Raw genomic sequence first — 16,025 nt, 5'->3', positions numbered from 1 at the left:
ACAGACAGCCTGTGTATAAATATAGGCTAGCTCCTTAGCAGTGTTCTTATATGGTAGATTTGAGTGAAGGAAAAATATCAGCCTACTCGCACTCCGTACGAGCCTGAATGTTGGTTGTTAAGGTCTGATGCCATTTGTTTGATGTCAGACAAGGCTGCATGTTACATGTAAGTCATAATGACTTTTGCCTGTGTTTTTTTTTTTTGTAGGGACCTACCGTACCAGTGTGAGAAGAGGATCACACAAGCATACTGTGGATTTTTTATCTGTACATGCTACTTGATTATCATCTATCTTTTAATGATTCTCTCAAAAACAGAGAAGGATCCAAGAAAAAACATTGTCTTTCACTTCTACTTGAGAGCCGGCTGAATTTTATGACGCCTTCTGGAGATTCTACCTGGACCCTTAGAAACAGAGCAGCTCGGGCTGCATCTCTGATCAGCAAAGCTCTCCGTGTGGAATACAGTAATCAAGTTGCCTTAAGTCATCAATCAAGTTGCACTAATTGTTGTAACTGTACTGCTGATACCACTCCAGACTTCACTAGGACTTTCCAAGCCAGTAGTTTCTCATGTGGTTTGAATGTTTTCAACTGACATTTGAATGTTTCTGTTAAATTTGGCGTGGCTGTGAAAAGTAGGGGTGGGGGTGTGAGCTTCCTGCTAAGTTCATGGTGAATTTCGAAGCCTCACTTCCACGTGGGATCCGTGCTATGGCAGCAACCTACAGGCTTATGGTCACAACTGTGAACTGCTACAGCAGCGTGGTGATAGACCAGCACTTCCAGCACACTGTGCATTACTGCACAGGCACTTGCCAGGTGTTTAAGCAAGGAGTCACATGTATAGTCGCCCACCACAGTGTGTGCGCTGAGCTCAGTGTCCAAGATGCCAACCAAGACCATAAAATTCCTGTTTCTGAAAATGGGCTTGCCTTGCCTGGAAATGAGGACTATCACCAAATCCTCCCAAATAATCCAAGAATCAAAAAGGGCTCTTCAGTGCAAGCTTCTAGCAGTTTAAAGGACATTACTGGTGAGGCAATAAATCTTGCCAGTGGTAAAATAAAGGAGTTCTCCTTTGAGAAAGTCAAAAACTCTTCCAGTCACGTGGCCTACAGAAAAGGAAGGAAAGTTCGGTCAGAATCATTCAGCAGACGATCATTTGATTTTGACGTGATTTATGGGCACTTCAGCAATGATGAGAACTGCCCTCCCTGTGGCTTTTTGCAGAGTCCCTCACCTGTGGAGAAATGGCAGGAGAGCAACGATGCTCCAGAAGTCAGCATGAATCCTGTGGTTCCCCTCTCACCTCATTCTTTCTCTGAAGAAAACTTCATTACCCAAATTTTGGAAAAGCACAAGCTGGATGGTTCTTCTGGTGGAGATATTAAGGTGTGCTTAGACATCTTGCTCAAGTGCTCAGAGGATCTGAAAAAGTGCACCGACATAATAAAGCATTGCATCAAAAAGAAATCTGCAGACAGCGTTAGTGGAGGGAACAGCAGTGATCCCCTGGCTAATTCAGAAATGATTTATATGAATTTGATGACGAGATTTTCTTCATACCTAAAAAAGCTGCCCTTCGAGCTCAAGCCACCTGGGCACAAGGAAGCTAGTGACTTGGTGGAATTAGTTAACTGTTTTCATGGCTTGCAGCAAACTCCCTTTTCGCCAATATTTGGAGATGAGCAGCCACCCAGGTATGAGGATATTATTCAGCTGCCATCCTCGGGCGCGGTTCCTCTCAGACCAGCAGGCGATCAGAGCGAGGTGACGGGCACATCTCAGTCCATCCAGACAAGTACTGTGAGCTTTACCTCGAACTCCCTTCACGGCATTGCACAGGAGAGCAGTGTGAGAGCTGGGAAAGATGCTTGTGCTCTACCTCAGTTACCAGCCACAAGCCCTTCTGACTGCACGTCTTCCGCTGAGGCTCTGTACATTGAGGAGGAGTCAGATGGGGAAAGAGCATTAGGGAAAATAAAGGAGAAGGGGGATTGGGAGAGTTTAGAGCACAGCTACCAGCACTCTGGTTGTTCAGATGTAGGTGCTGATGTTAAACCAGAACATGCTGGGGTGGGAAATGAGCTTTCCCGTGCTTCTGAGAAACTTCTAAAGCCGCTTTCAGATCCTGTATCACGTGGTTCCCAAGCTGATGTCTCCAAAGGAGAACAGACGTGCAAGATAGATAAGGATGAGATAGATAAACTGCTGCTGGACTTGGAGTGCTTCTCACAGAAAATGGAGAGTACTTTTAGGGAACCCCTAAAGGAGAGTGAACCTGCCTGTTGGCAGGGTAGGCCGGTACTACCTCTGGCTCTTGAACCCAAAAGTAAACCTGTTGACCCTACTTCCCCTCTGTCAAAAATCATGGAAACCAACGGCCATAAAATGGAGGAAGATGACAAAGCCCTTTTACTGCGTATTCTGGAAAGCATTGAGGACTTTGCCCAGGAACTGGTGGAATTCCAGACAGGCAAGGGAAGCTTGTCCAAGGAGAAGGAAGTGATGCAGATTCTTCAGGAAACATTAACAGCTCCTCCTCAGTCCATCCTCCCGGGGCAGAAAAGCTGTGCTGGGGCTGCTTCCAGAGACTCTGTTCCAGCTTTGATTCAGCAGGCCCCAGAAGTGATTAAGGTAAGAGAACAAGCCTTTGACTAGATAATAGAACAAACATGGGAAAATGTGGAAAAGAAAAAGTTACAGGTGCTAAGTGATTCATTGGATGCTGCAGTGTGGAATAGCGTGCTCATCCAGCAGTAGTATTTATTTAAAAACAAAGAAGGAAACAAAACCTGAGCAAACAGAATGGGCCCTGACATTCAGTTTCACCTTTAACCTTGTCCTTTTCCTGCTGGTGCTCCTGTAGGCTGTGTTTCCATTTAGTTTAGGTAGGTTTTATATAACAGAGAATTTTTCAGCTTACTACTTTATTCCTGGGAGCAGGTACTGGTCTGGCTCTCACCAGCACCATGAGAGCTGGTGATCTTTTAAAAGCTACTCTTGCCCTGGGTATTTGCAAGTTTGTTTTGTTTTATTTTATCTTGTGAACTTGAAACAAAAGTGTTTGCTCGTGTGACACTGAATTTTGTGGCTGTTCTTCTACAATACTTGAGACCTGGATAAGCTTAGGCTGTCTGCCAAACAGCTCGTGGGTCTGGTCCCCTATCGGTTTGTTTCCCTCATCATCCACACGTCTTGTGTGTGTTTGCTTCCAGCTTGCTGTCTGCAGCAGCACTACAGGAGCTCCTGTCGCACGCTGCAGCTCGGCTTTTGTTTGTGTCGGTGACTGGAACCAAAGCTCACAGAAGAAAACTGTCCTGGTGGCCCAGGGGCCTGGGCTGAGCGCTGTGCACACTGAGCCAGTCCCCTGGGCGGTGGGTTGGCCCCTAGCAGGGAAGATACAAATCCCCTGCACTGCTGCTTCTACTGGCATCCCTCTGAGGTTTGGTCTGCTTTATGTAGATGTGGTCGTGGGTACAAGGCCCTCTCCAGGTGTAGCATCTGGGGAATCCCAAAGTCTTGCAGCTGAGTCTGGCTGGAGCTCCGTGGGGTTTCTGAGTTGGTATTGCAGGTGTGCGCATCAGTTTTAAAAGTATTTGTTGTATTCTCTTTCATAAAACTGTTATCAAATAGTTGTACAGGCACACATAAAACCAGATCTAATATTGATGAAAATGCAGTGAAGCTTTCATTGATGTAGGCTGTGACAGTTTTAATATCCCTCAAACAAGGACCAGACTGTTTGCTGGCTCAGACTGGCCTATCTGAGTTGAAATCTGGGCTAACTTATATCAGCGCCAGACTTTTCCCTTTATCACAAAAAAACAATGATAATCATCCACACAACAATAGAACTACTTGCTTCTTTGCTTTCAGAACCCAAATATTTAGAAACTAGGAAATGAACACTCAAGAAGTCCATCAATTTTGCAGAGCCCGTAATGAGCGCATCACGCTTCTTCCAGGCAGGCCAGGAAGCTCGGCATGCTTTTAGGCCGTCCAACATTTCCCATTCTGAGATCCAGTTTTCCGCTGCTTATCTCTAAACCAACTATTTGGTTTAAAATTTCCTGTTCTGTGTGCTGATCCTTCTTATACATTGTTTTTGAAAGAAAAGGTTCAATGAAAGCAGGCCAGCTGTCTGACTAGCTAAAGGATAGCAAAAAAAATAATAAAAAAAATGTTTGCTAGCCTGAGAAAAACTAGCAAAAATATATATATATCTATATTTCTCTGTATTTTTTGCCTGTAGATAGGAGGAAGGTAAGGAGTGAAGCCTGACCGGCATGGCAGGTGTGAGGGAAATGGGACCAGCTCGAACCAGCAGGTGGTAAAGAAGCAGAGGCTGGGCTCTCCCTATCTGCAGGAGTGCTGATCGTTGGGGCTTTTTGGAAGGGAAAGGGGGTTACCTTTTGAGATAGATGTCTTATGTAAAGCCCTTGGAAAAGTCAGTGGTGGAAGGTTTTGACCTTAACCTCTCTGTGTGCTGGTTTGATGAAGTATTTGAGTTTGGGTAATTAATGCGTGTGAAATACCTAGTAGCACGGTACAAGTACCCTAGAAAAGCCTGTAAGAAGCTCACACACTCGTTCTGCTTTCAGACTCAGGTTTGGGTAGTGCAAGTCTCTGCTCCAAGTCCTGCCCATGCATTTTATTTTAATAACCGTTGGGTGAAGTTTGTGAATAATTTTGGGAGCAGGAATCACAGCAAGGGTTCCATGCTAAAAGAGGCCTCTTCTTTAGGGCCTTTCAATGGGCGTCCCGTGTCAAAGGCCTGCTGAGCTGCAGTGAGCCAGAAGGAGCTGTCCTGCTTCCTATTCCTCTCTTCCCCTGCCTCCGCTTCCTATTGCATGGTTTGAATCTTCCTTTCTACCGCACCTGGTGCTTTTGTACGAGATGCTGCGTTAGCAGAAAACGAGCCTGGGCTTTGTAGTGGAGCGGCTCCTGTTGGGTGGGATGGGCGGTACAGCTGCCTCTGCGCAGGGGCTGCGCCTCGGGGAGCAGAGGGTCTGCAGCTTAGGCTGTTCCCCAGCATTGTCCTGAGGCCTCGCACCTTGCTTTTAGACGTCAAAATGTCTGTTGCATGCCTCAGTGGGTGGCCTGAAGAATGCTCTGAGTGGAATTAAAGCTGCTTCATAATGCTATGAAGTTAAGGTTGAGCCGCCAGCTTCACAACCCTGCCCGTTCATCACGCTGTTTCCTGGTTCGGGGTGCTTTGTCTCACAGAGAGAATTGCATGCTTCGCAAGGACCTTGGGTGGGGAAATTAACTGTAAGAAGTGTCTTCTGTAACATCACAGTGCCTTTAGCTCCGATGTTAAATAATCACATTTTCTCAGAACACATTCACAATATAATGGAAAACTTTCTGGGGAATCAGATTTCCTCCACGTGTATCACAAGCAGTTTTGATCAGATGCTAGTAATACCAGGCAGTTAAGCTGTATGCACATCTGCGCTCTTTTCAAGCATCAACTACTCATACTTTCTAACCCCAAATGGTAAGAAAAGACTTTTATTTGTTTGGTCGTAGTTACTGAAATAAATTCAAGTAGTAACTGAATCTTAAAATATCTTGGAATCAGAAATGACCAAAAAAAAAAAAAAGAAAAGAAAAGAAAAGCGGTGAAATTAAATAATTAAAAGAACCAACACCAAACACGTAGAGAGATGTTTGTGGCACGTGGGCTAACTTTGTAATCAGGACAGATACAAGCTCTGCTTGCACAAAGTTGTTTTATCTTAAAGTGGGCATCTGAAGGTAGTTGAAACAAAGCCTACTGATACAAGTTGAGTTTTTCAGCCTCGTTGGCTCTAAAACCAACAAAGAGTTATGCTATTGCTGGAGTATTTTGATCTGCTTTGAGAACATGTGGAGCTCTTCTTGGCTATACAGAATGCACCATCAGAGCACACGGGGTCCAGTTTTCATCCTGTTCTGTTGGTGAGGCTCGGTGAGACCTTTCCATTTCAAATACAGTATTTTAATAAAAGCAAGGCTAGAACTTAGATGATGTTCTTTGTTACTGGGCTCCGAAAGTAACCTGGCAAAGTAGCTAGGACTATTAAAGCCAAGGAAGGAAAGCAGGCTGCAGGACTGTGTGTTCGTCATCTTGTGGGGTGAGAACTGGATGTAAGTCCCTGTTCAGCACTGTTGTCATGTTAGGTGAGGGAGAACACGCTTGTAGCAGGCCAGGACAAAGTCACAGCAAGAGTTTGAAGTCTGCTTGCTTAGGGTCACACAGAAAAAGAGCAGATTGTCTACTGAGAACTGCTCTGCATTTGGCTTGGGGAGCAGCCTTTGTCTTGTGAGAGTTATGGAAAAAGGGAATAAAAAGGATGACGTGTTTTGATGTCTTAAAAAAAACACTTTATTAAGAGCCGTTTTAAATGCCTGAGCTCATTATCCAAGATGATCCTTATGTGCTTGTTTGGTGTTGGAGAAACCGGCTGATTTGCTTTTTCCAGGCAAGAAGGAAAAAGTGATGTTTCCTGAAAATTACAGCCTTTGGTCTAGAGCGGAGCTCGTGCCGATCTGCTTCATCACCTCAGAGGCAGGGACCTCAAACCACCAGCATCGTGTGCGCGCGGGTCTTGGCTGCGAGCGTGTGGCTTCGCTCTAGCTGCGTCTGGCTGATGCAAGTTTGCACCTCATGTTTCAGCACTGAAGCACATAAAGTAGGAACTATTGGGGAAGATGGTATATTTAGCCCCTTCTGCAGCCCGTCTAATTTTAGCACCTTGGTAGTGGCGGTGGGTGCTTCCTTTCCCATGCTACCCCTGGCCTATTACAAGCCAAGGACAGATTGTCTGTCATGTAGCCAGCAGGGAAATAGATTCTGTTGTAGATCATGTTTCTCAATTAAAGTATTACAAGAAGGCAGAAGATCCTGGTGGTACTGAAGGATACGTTGAATATCAGTTAAAAAAGGGAGGTCTGGCTTCAGGAGCGAGACACGATCTCTAGATGTTGTCTTTCTGAAGAGAGAGAGAAGACCTAGCATGCTTCTGCGGGAAGCCATTTGCCATTTCTTACCTTTAAAAACCCAAACCAAGAAAGCAACCTACTGGGTTTGACGTGGTCTCCTACAGAGTCTCTGTGCCTCTTCTGGAGAGGGCACCACCAGCTTAGGAGCTGAGCAGGATGATGATCAAGGAGCGTTCTCTGCGGAGGGACCCAGACCTGGGCGGGGAGCTAGCTTTCCTCGCGAAGGGCTGTGATTTTGTTCTTCCATCCCGCTTCAAGAAGAGGCTGAAGTCATTCCAGCAGGCCCAGGTTTGAGCGCTTGGCATTTCTTTTTACTTTTTTTCTGTTGCTTTGTATTTTTCATTGGATCAGAGAATCAGACTGTGTCCCCTCCAGGCGTGTCTATTTGCAGAAAGTTATTTGCAGCAAGATACCAGCAGGTTTAAAAATAAACCTTCCAGGCTTAGAGCGCACAGTTAAAGTGTCTTTGTAAACAAGGGGAAAACGTAATGGCAAGGGCAGTGATTTACAGGGAGAAATAGCGGAAGACTATTAGGTCTTCCCTGCATTTTTGTAAGAAAAGCCCAGTTTCTGTGTGATTGCTCTGAATGTCCCTTGTTGCATGTCGAGCGACCCCAGCTTTCTGCTGTGCTCTCTGCTCCCCAGGCTGGGCACAGACCGGCCTACCAGGCTTTGGCGAAGATTTTGGCATCACAGGGTACTTTGTTGGGCTGCTTCCTAGGCTCTGTGGGCTGTGCTTGAAGATGTAGCCAAAGAAATGGAAACTGCACCAGAGATGGTTTCTTGGTAAATCCCAGCTTCTGTGCTCGCCTTCTGTGAGAACTGGGAAGACTGGAGTCGTTTGTGCTAGGACGGCAGGTTGGCAGGTAGCCACCCCGAGCAGGGGGTCACAGCGTGCTGAAATCCCCCATCATGAGCCTCGTCTCTGTTAGATGATCGGTGACCCAGTGAGGAAGTAAAGGTGAAATTATCAGTGGTGCAGCTGTTTCCTAAGAAACAGCTCTTAAAATAGCTCCGGAGGATCTTGTAGCATGGGGCACGTTTTGCTTCCATGACTTCTGGTGCCAGGTTAAAGTCGGTATATAAGGTTAATCTCGGGAACACGCTTTTTCACTGCCTAGGGGAGAATGGCATGAAGCAATGAGGTGTGGCAGTGCCTTGGGCGGGGAGCACGAAGGAGAACCCCGCAGCGCCATGAGCAGCTTCGCCCCCAGCATGGGCTCAGGCGTGGCTGTCGGAGCACCCCAGGGCACCATTAGGGTCTGGGCTGCAGGGAGAGGTGAGGTCCCCTGCAGGCCAAGGGGAAGGCTTGGCCAGCCTCCGCTGGATGGGAACTCGGCCTGGTGGGAAGGCAGAGAGCTGGGAGCAGGGCTGGTGGGGCTGGAAGGGGAGCAGCAGTGCCCGCAGGACGGAGGGTGACGAGGCAGGGAGAGGGGTGACGTGGGCTGTGCAGGCGTTAGCCAGAAAGGCCGGACAGAGGAGCGTGCTCTGTAACACCCGTGTGTCTCTTCAGAGGTGTAAGCTCCGGACTTGTGGGGCCACCTGGGCCCGGGGTTCCTCCTCGTCACGTCAGCCAGTGTCAGCCTTGGTTTGGAGCACGAGAGCTGTGGGGGGGTTAGGGCCCCCCACAGGTGGCCCTTTGGATTTGGAGGTGGCTTGGTTCCCTCCGTGGGGCTTCCAGAAAGGTTTGGGGCGTGGACTGAAGTGCCTCAGTGGCAGGAAGGGCACACTGAGATCTGTAGACACGTCCCTCAGAGGAGGTATGAGGCGAGTATTTAGAAAACCCAGCTGGATGGAGCCATGAGGAACTTGACCGAAGCTTAGGGCTAGCCTTGTGTCCCTTCCCCCACCTAAATCCTCCTGTGAGCCTGTGTTGCTTAGTTTGTTTTATTTGTGCTTTTCTGCGATGGGACTCTGCTCCTGCTGGTGAGTTTACGATTTACAGTAGGAAAAAATTGTATCCAGAAATATGATTTCTCATCGCCTCTCCCCTTCCTTCTGCGGGAGCCGCGTGCATGTGAACGAACCTCTGCTGCTCTTGGTCCCCTGCGAGGTGGGAAAGAGGCAGCAGAAGGGTGTAATGGGCTTCAGGAAAGGAAGGAAGGGAAAGTCTTGGGTTGTTCATACAAATCAGCTCTGGGGAACTGCTGATCTCTGAGGATGGCCTGCTTCCAGTTATCATCCAACTTCAGTAAGGCAGGAACAGCAGAAATGAAAGGAGACATGAAGTCAGCTCTGTGGACTGTGAGTAACCAGGCTGAGTCACTGTACCCTACAAAGCAAAGGAGAGAATCTCTTTCTGAAGAAAGCAACAAACAGGTCAACTTATCCTCTAGGACCCTGCTGGAAGTTTGGAGCCAGGAGAAAAGAACAGAAAATATCTGAGCCCTTGCTGCGATGCTGCTTCCTCACGGAGCTGTGCGCTGGGCCCAATGGTGCCTGGAGGCTGGGGGAGTTTCTGTGCTTTGTCTGCGTGGTGCAGGGAGGCTGTCCTTCTGCCTGGTTTATTTATAATGCAGATGTCACTATTTCAGTCTGCCCAGAAATAAATAGTGTGACTGGCCAAAGATGATACAGTGGATAGACAGATGTTAGTTAAGGTAATTTAAACCGTGCTATAAAGCAGTATTTAAAACTGGTCTGTAATGTTACTTTCCTTTTTAGAAAAAAAAAAAAAAAGCAATTGGTAGCAGAGGTAAAAGATTTATTGTAGCATTTGTAGTTTACTTCCTTGGTAGTCCTTCCTGAAAATGCACATCCCTTTTGGAGAGATGTTCCACTAAGCAAACGTTGTTCTTTTTACTTCCCCAAGGAATTGCCACAAAACTCCCCCCATATCACTTCCTTTATTTTTTCATGAGTGACTCACAAGCATTTGTCATTAACTCCCTGCTGTGCCCATAGTGATTGACATCGGGATATATCCATCCTAGAAGCATATTTCCAAAGTGATTTTTTAAGGGGGGAAAAAAGTTGCGAGGTTGTCCTAGGGAGCAGTATCATCAGGTGCTACTTGCTGCTTGTTGTTTTCCTTGTTGCTGTAGACAGCTCATTCTTCAATAAGAAAGAAGAAGACAAAGGCCAAAAATATTCTCCCTTTCTACTGCTTCGGTAGGATCTTCCAAAAAGAAGCTGTTTGTGAGCTCTGCCTCCACCTTGTTTGCCTTGGCCTGAGCAGGAGTTAGTGATTCAGCCTTCCTGGGAAGGTCAGCTGCTGTGTCTGAACAGGTTCGTTACTTTGAGGCTTAGCAGCATCCCTGTCTTTGTCCCACAGGTATTGAACCTCCTGCATTGGTTTGGGGTTGTCAGGAAATTCACCTAGATCCCGGGGGGCTGGCTTGTGGCTTCTGCGAGCTGGTGCCAAACCTTGCTGAGTTTGGCAACACCTGGAGGAAAATGGATTGCCCTGCTCTTCAGAAAATGGGGCTCGGGGCAACGCTGGTGAGCCGTGTTAGAGATGGTCAGCTGGAGGCCTGTGCTGCACGGGGTGTGTGGCACGCAGCACAGGAGAACAGCACGGTGCTGCCGTGGCGATGGGCTCGGGATTTGCCTTCGAAGGAGAAAATCCAATTTTATTAGTCTGTAAGGGAATGAGGGCATATTGGTAAAGCAATTAGTCCTTTGGAAGAACAATGTGTTTTTTGCTTTCTTCTGGTATGTGGACATTTTTGTTAGATTTGAGTCATTTCTTAGAGTTGTTCCTGGTCCTGGCATCTAGCGGTGCGTGTCTGCATGTGAGCACTAAACCTGCTTCTGAGAAGTAGCTCTTCGAGACAAGCTAGTGTTAAGTCCTGTTAGAGGAGTCGAGTGGCAGGAGGTGGCACCCCAACGCCTGTTCCAGCTTTGCTTGGTGTGAATGCAGAGCGGTTAGAGAGCAGCAGGGATTTCCCCTCTGCTGGAAGCCAGAAGGTGAAAACTACGGAGCAGAGCTGGGTTGTGGCTGAAGCTCACCAAACAGACAGGGCAGGTGGGGTGGCGGCAGGCTGTAGGAACAGAAGTAGCGATGTGCCTGTGCTTCCTCCAAGCCAAATCACCAGCCCGACTGAGGAGCCAGAGCCCAATCTGCTAACCCACTGCTTCCCAGGCTGCTGGAGGCCTCTTGTAAAGGCAGCAGAGGAAGATTTAAAGAAATGCAAGCTCCAGGTGAACGTAGAGCAGTTACAGTACAAAAGGCTGTTTGGGCTGGCGTACATGTGCAAGCACATGTGTTCCTGCTCCTGAAGTGGAATGGCATTTGGAAGAAGGAAGAGGTCCTCCCCATTTAAAGAAAGAGCAGTGAAGCAGAGGAGTGAAGAGAAGGGAAATCCTTGATCTGTGGTTTTACAGGTCTCTGAAGAACAGATTGTGAAGTATTTTAAACTTCAGAGAAAATGGCTCAGGGAAGCTTTTACAATTCTCACTTCTTCAGGCAAACCCATGGCAAGTTGTGTTATTCAGTATGTGTTAAGAAAAGCTCCAAATATCTGGAAAATAATAAGGCAAAGAATTTAGTCAGTTCATCATATACATTCTTCTGTATTGAGTGAACTTAGACTTGGCTACTTTATCCTAAAACCATTTTGTTTTGAAATATTTAGAATAAATAAACTGAAAGCTGCAGCTGTATTTACTTGACTATTTCCTTATTAGCGTCTTATCACGTATGTTGTTATATTAATAACAACTCTTGCATTTGAACCATTGTGCAATAGGCAAGCCTATTGCCTCTTCCCAAGAGAGTGTGTGTTTGTGGGGGAGCGAGGATTTTTTTTAACCCCTGGGCATTCCAACATCTGAATTCTGCTGCTTATACGGTACCAACTTAAAAAATGTGAAAAATACTAATTAGGAACAGACTGTGGTGCTGTACTGCTTGTGGGGCAGAATGACAGCACAGAGAACTGTCCGTGTTCTCTGGTATTACTGAATTGCAGAGTATGTTCTCCCGTGGTTAAATAGTACATTATAATCCACAGCTACAAGCAAAATGCACAGACATTATGGAAAAACAGCCTTAGGTGTGATATATCCTAAATTTGCAACTTTTGACATTGCACTAATTCTTAAATTTGATACTTAAGGCATACATTTTTATCCCTGTGTTATAATTTAATTGTTGATGGTTTTAGATTTTTTTCCTGGTCACTCAGAACACAAACTATTTTCTCCTCTTCTTGGTGTGCTATGCTGTTTAAAAAAAAAAAAAAAAAAGTATTTGTTAATTATATTTTCAGGTTCAAAGTAAACAAGAGAAGAAACCTGGAACTTCATCCCCCGTCCCTTTGAACTCAGTGGTTAGCCCTTGTGCTCTCCTGCCTGTGAATAAAGCCACCAGCAGTACCCCTTTGTCCATAAACATTCCACGTTTCTACTTCCCTAAAGGACTTCCGAATGTCTGCACTAATCATGAAGAGATCATTGCCAGGATTGAAGAAGCCTTTACAGAGTTTGAGGATGAGAAAGCAAACATCTGTGAAATGGGGAAAATTGCGAAGGTAACCGCTCTCTAGGTTTCTTCACTTTTTGGAGAAGGAGAAAGACTGAATCTAAAGCTATTAAAATACTTTTTCTTCTAATTTTTTAGTGAAAAAGAACCTATATTATTTTGCTCTGAATGTTTTCTGTTTTTTCTTCTAAATGAAAGACAAAAATGGTCTCAGTTGAAGTGTCTGTGGGAAAAGATTGCTGTTTGTCACGCCTAATGTGTATGCTCCTCCTTTTAGTAATTTACAAAATGGTTCTTTCAGGTTTCTTACCAGATAAAAATGTGTTTGTTTTCCTGTTTTTCCATAACTATGCTTAGATGATAGCAGAAAATTAAGTGCCTCTGTGACTTCAGATAGTATCGGTTACCCTTTCTGTGGCTGGCTGTCCCCCTAATCTGGACATGAACTATGTACACTGTAACAGCATTGCTTGAGAAAGCAACTTCCAGCCTACGCCACCTTGGACACAGCAGAAGAGGGAAATGCTTAGTCAACCCCGATGCGCTGAGATGCGTGTGTTCAATATCCATAATGCACGTGTCAGCAGACTTGGCGTAGCTACAGCCTGCTAATGAGTTCCTGGCTTCAGGGAACAAAACACAGCACTTGTGTGGGAGCACGGTGCAGATGGGCTGTTCTATTTTCCTCTCCTTCAACCATAGTTTTTAGTAATGCTGATCTAAAACTGGCAGTTGTCAGACGCATCTCATATGTTCAGCTTACCCTGTAAATGAATGCCTCTCTGGCGCTGCAGGTTGAGCAGCGATGTTCTGTCCAAGGGGAGCACTTCTTCACTCAGAAGGAAGATTTTTCCGAAAGGAGAGACTGGGGTTTGGTTTGTGTCATGTTTGATTTTAGAGGAATCAAGTGGCACGTTCGTAAGCCATCTCTGGAAATGCAAACGGACAATTTCTTGGCTTGACCTGAAAAGTTTTGAAACTGATTTTATGACGAGACAGGTAATTGTGTGTGGCCTGTCACATTCAAACTGGGAAAAGCAGGAGAGTTGTGTAGGAGACCGCTGCCCTTATGCCTGGGCTCTGCAACCATCTCTAGATGGATGTGCTCCATGCTTTTCGGCTGTTATATGGCTTGCTGCTGTTCTATGGGACTATTGATAATGGTATTAGCTTGAGATTTCAAGGCAATGCAGGAGAACCAGCTACACAAAGAAAACAGCAAATGATAAGTTTTCCTCAGAGTAGCAAAACACCTGTAGGAGTACAGTCACCTGACACAAGACCGGCTTAATCCTAAGGCAGTTCGTACACTGACTGGCATTCCCAAAGAAGCGGTCAGGCCCAGACAAAAAGCTGGGAACAGAACTGCAGGAATAATCTCATTTACTAGAAGATAGGTTGAAGAGGGTTTGTGGGGAAAGTAGAAGGGGTTAACTCTACGATTTCTTCCAAACATTCCTCCTTCCTTTTAGTGTGACATCCTTCCTACCTGCACCCTGCCCAACTCAGCGGCGCTCCATCCAAGGTCTGTGTTGTGCGGATGTTCTGATGCCTTGGCTGAAGTCATGCAGGTGGCAAGAAAGATCTCTGCAGTAAAGCAGAGGCTTCTTGAATGTATCAGCAACTCAGTGTTTGAAGTAATTTTAAGCCTGCTTTTCTGAGGCACTAGAAAGCCCAAAATGCATGAGCTTTCATTGATTACTGCTCTGAAAGCTACCCAGGTAGAAATGCTAAGGCAGCAGCTAGTTAAAAGGTTGTGTTCAGGCAGTCCTTCTGCTGGATTTGGCCTCTTTCCATTTGTGCACTCATTTTTGGTTATCCTGCTGAGATCTAGCACTGTTGGGAAATGGGCTGTTCAGGGTAAAAGGCACTGCACTGAAAGCTATGGGACTGGAATCACTTCACCTTCAGATACTCAGTCGTTAACTGTCTGTGATTAGAATTGAAGTTCTCTTGCTGTCAATGAGTCAGCCCATACAAAGAACGGGTTATCCCATTCTCAGGTATGTCAGCAAGGTAGCTGGCATGAGTGGTCTTCTGGTGGAGGTGACCTCTCCACTTGCTTTGTTAAATAGTCAAATACAGAACTTAAGAGCTTGAGAGAGTCTCTGGCCCTGACAGGATGTATTTCTCAGCTGCTTACAGAGGCACACAACAAAGTAGAATGTTATAGGTGGATTCTGAACCATGGCACGCAGCAAAAAGCTTTTTGACTCACCTGTATGCCATTACTGCTTCATTTCCCATATGTGAAAGTGTGAATTTGGTGTATAAGCAGGCTCTGCTTGTGACTGCTGTTGTATTCCTCTTTGTTCCTGTGTTTCGTTACAGATCTGTGGCTGCCCACTCTACTGGAAAGCACCCATGTTCAGTGCCTCAGGAGGAGAAAGGACAGGATGTGTATCTGTACACTCATTTGTATCTTTGTGGAGAAAGTGAGTATAACAAATGCAGAACTCCCTTTCTTGTGAAAGGAAAAATTTCCCATAGATGTGTCGCTGTTCTTCTTCTTTCACCATACTTTTCAAATCTTTGTCCATTCTTTAGAAGAAAATAAACAGCTTAAAGATCTCTGTCAGCTTAAGTGTCCTTCCCTATGAATTCCCAAACACTTATTTCCATGCTGCATCAACAAAATTTGCATGAGTTGTATAGATGATGAAACATGTTCTGGTTGGCATATAGAATATATTAACAGAGTCCCAAGAAATGTCAGATATTCAGAGAGAGCTGATAGATGTCAGTGGTTCTTGGATATATTTATCTGATGCCTTGTTGATACACTGGTGCATTAAGTGAGTGCCATGTAGGAATGAGGAGAGGAAGCCTGTTACAGGGCAGGAAGAAGGAATGTGAAATAAAGAAGTGCCACACAAGTGGACCAAACTAAGCTTTGATAGTTCTTACCTTCCTCAAGCACACCGTTTTACAGTCAAATCTGTGGGTTTCGATTGTTGTTTCCACATACCGTTGTCGAAGCTTCTTTTTAAAATTGAGAGCTCTACATGTATCGTGTTTGGAGTCAGAGGTGCAAGATGGAACAGACCTGTTCTCTTGCCTAATCTTCTCCCTTCAGGGCAACTTAGTCTTTGTGAAACACCTGAATAATATCTCCACCTCCTATCCAGAGAGACGTCTGTGTTTTGATGTAATGATCACCCTTCAGATTTTTGAAATAGTCCTTAACCCTGAGTTCCCAAATTATTTCCTGTGATAATATTGTTGAAACATCTTCTAGTTACCCTGGCAAAATTACAAAAATATTAGGGATGACTGTGATCAGTAAGATATTTTTTTTTGACGCGGATGATATTTTTTTTCCCTTAGGTTCCTGCAATTACTTCTAATTAATGCCTCAATCCCTCATGTATGATACCACATATTTTCACTCCCTCTGACTTGCAAATCCTTCAGATATTTGCCGACTGTGGTCACGCACCTTTTCTGTATTCCTTTAATCCATACCATTTACAAGCTATTGCCTAATGTTTTCCTCACTTTCATTTCTCTTTTAGAAAGATTTTTTTCCCCACTTTGTCCTGCCCTCCGACAGTTGCAAAATTACTTCTGGAAATGTGATACTCAGAGATAAAAGTAGCGTTCCTT

At 45.4% G+C, this 16,025-nt stretch overlaps 1 protein-coding gene across 6 annotated transcripts in view; it reads left to right on the top strand.

Annotated features, from left to right (window-relative positions):
• Nucleotides 1-209: 209 nt before the first annotated feature.
• The window catches only part of PPP2R3A (protein phosphatase 2 regulatory subunit B''alpha), a 43,017-nt gene continuing 27,201 nt past the window's right edge, over nt 210-16,025 (top strand). For 4 of the 6 annotated variants that reach the window (XM_035334756.1, XM_035334757.1, XM_035334758.1 and 1 more), the window contains exons 1-3: nt 210-2,641; nt 12,208-12,468; nt 14,751-14,854. In XM_035334756.1, the coding sequence (XP_035190647.1) occupies nt 674-2,641; nt 12,208-12,468; nt 14,751-14,854 (2,333 nt within the window). In that variant the 5' untranslated portion in view covers nt 210-673. Of the gene's footprint in view, nt 2,642-6,832; nt 7,283-12,207; nt 12,469-14,750; nt 14,855-16,025 lie in introns of those variants that run through there. The other 2 variants (XM_035334760.1, XM_035334762.1) reach the window with 2 other exon arrangements.

This window comes from Oxyura jamaicensis, chromosome 9 (assembly GCF_011077185.1).
Source record: "Oxyura jamaicensis isolate SHBP4307 breed ruddy duck chromosome 9, BPBGC_Ojam_1.0, whole genome shotgun sequence".
Lineage (NCBI taxonomy): Eukaryota > Metazoa > Chordata > Aves > Anseriformes > Anatidae > Oxyura > Oxyura jamaicensis.
The sequence above is the reverse complement of the archived record's forward strand: the minus strand, read 5'-3'. Positions and strand labels throughout refer to the sequence as shown.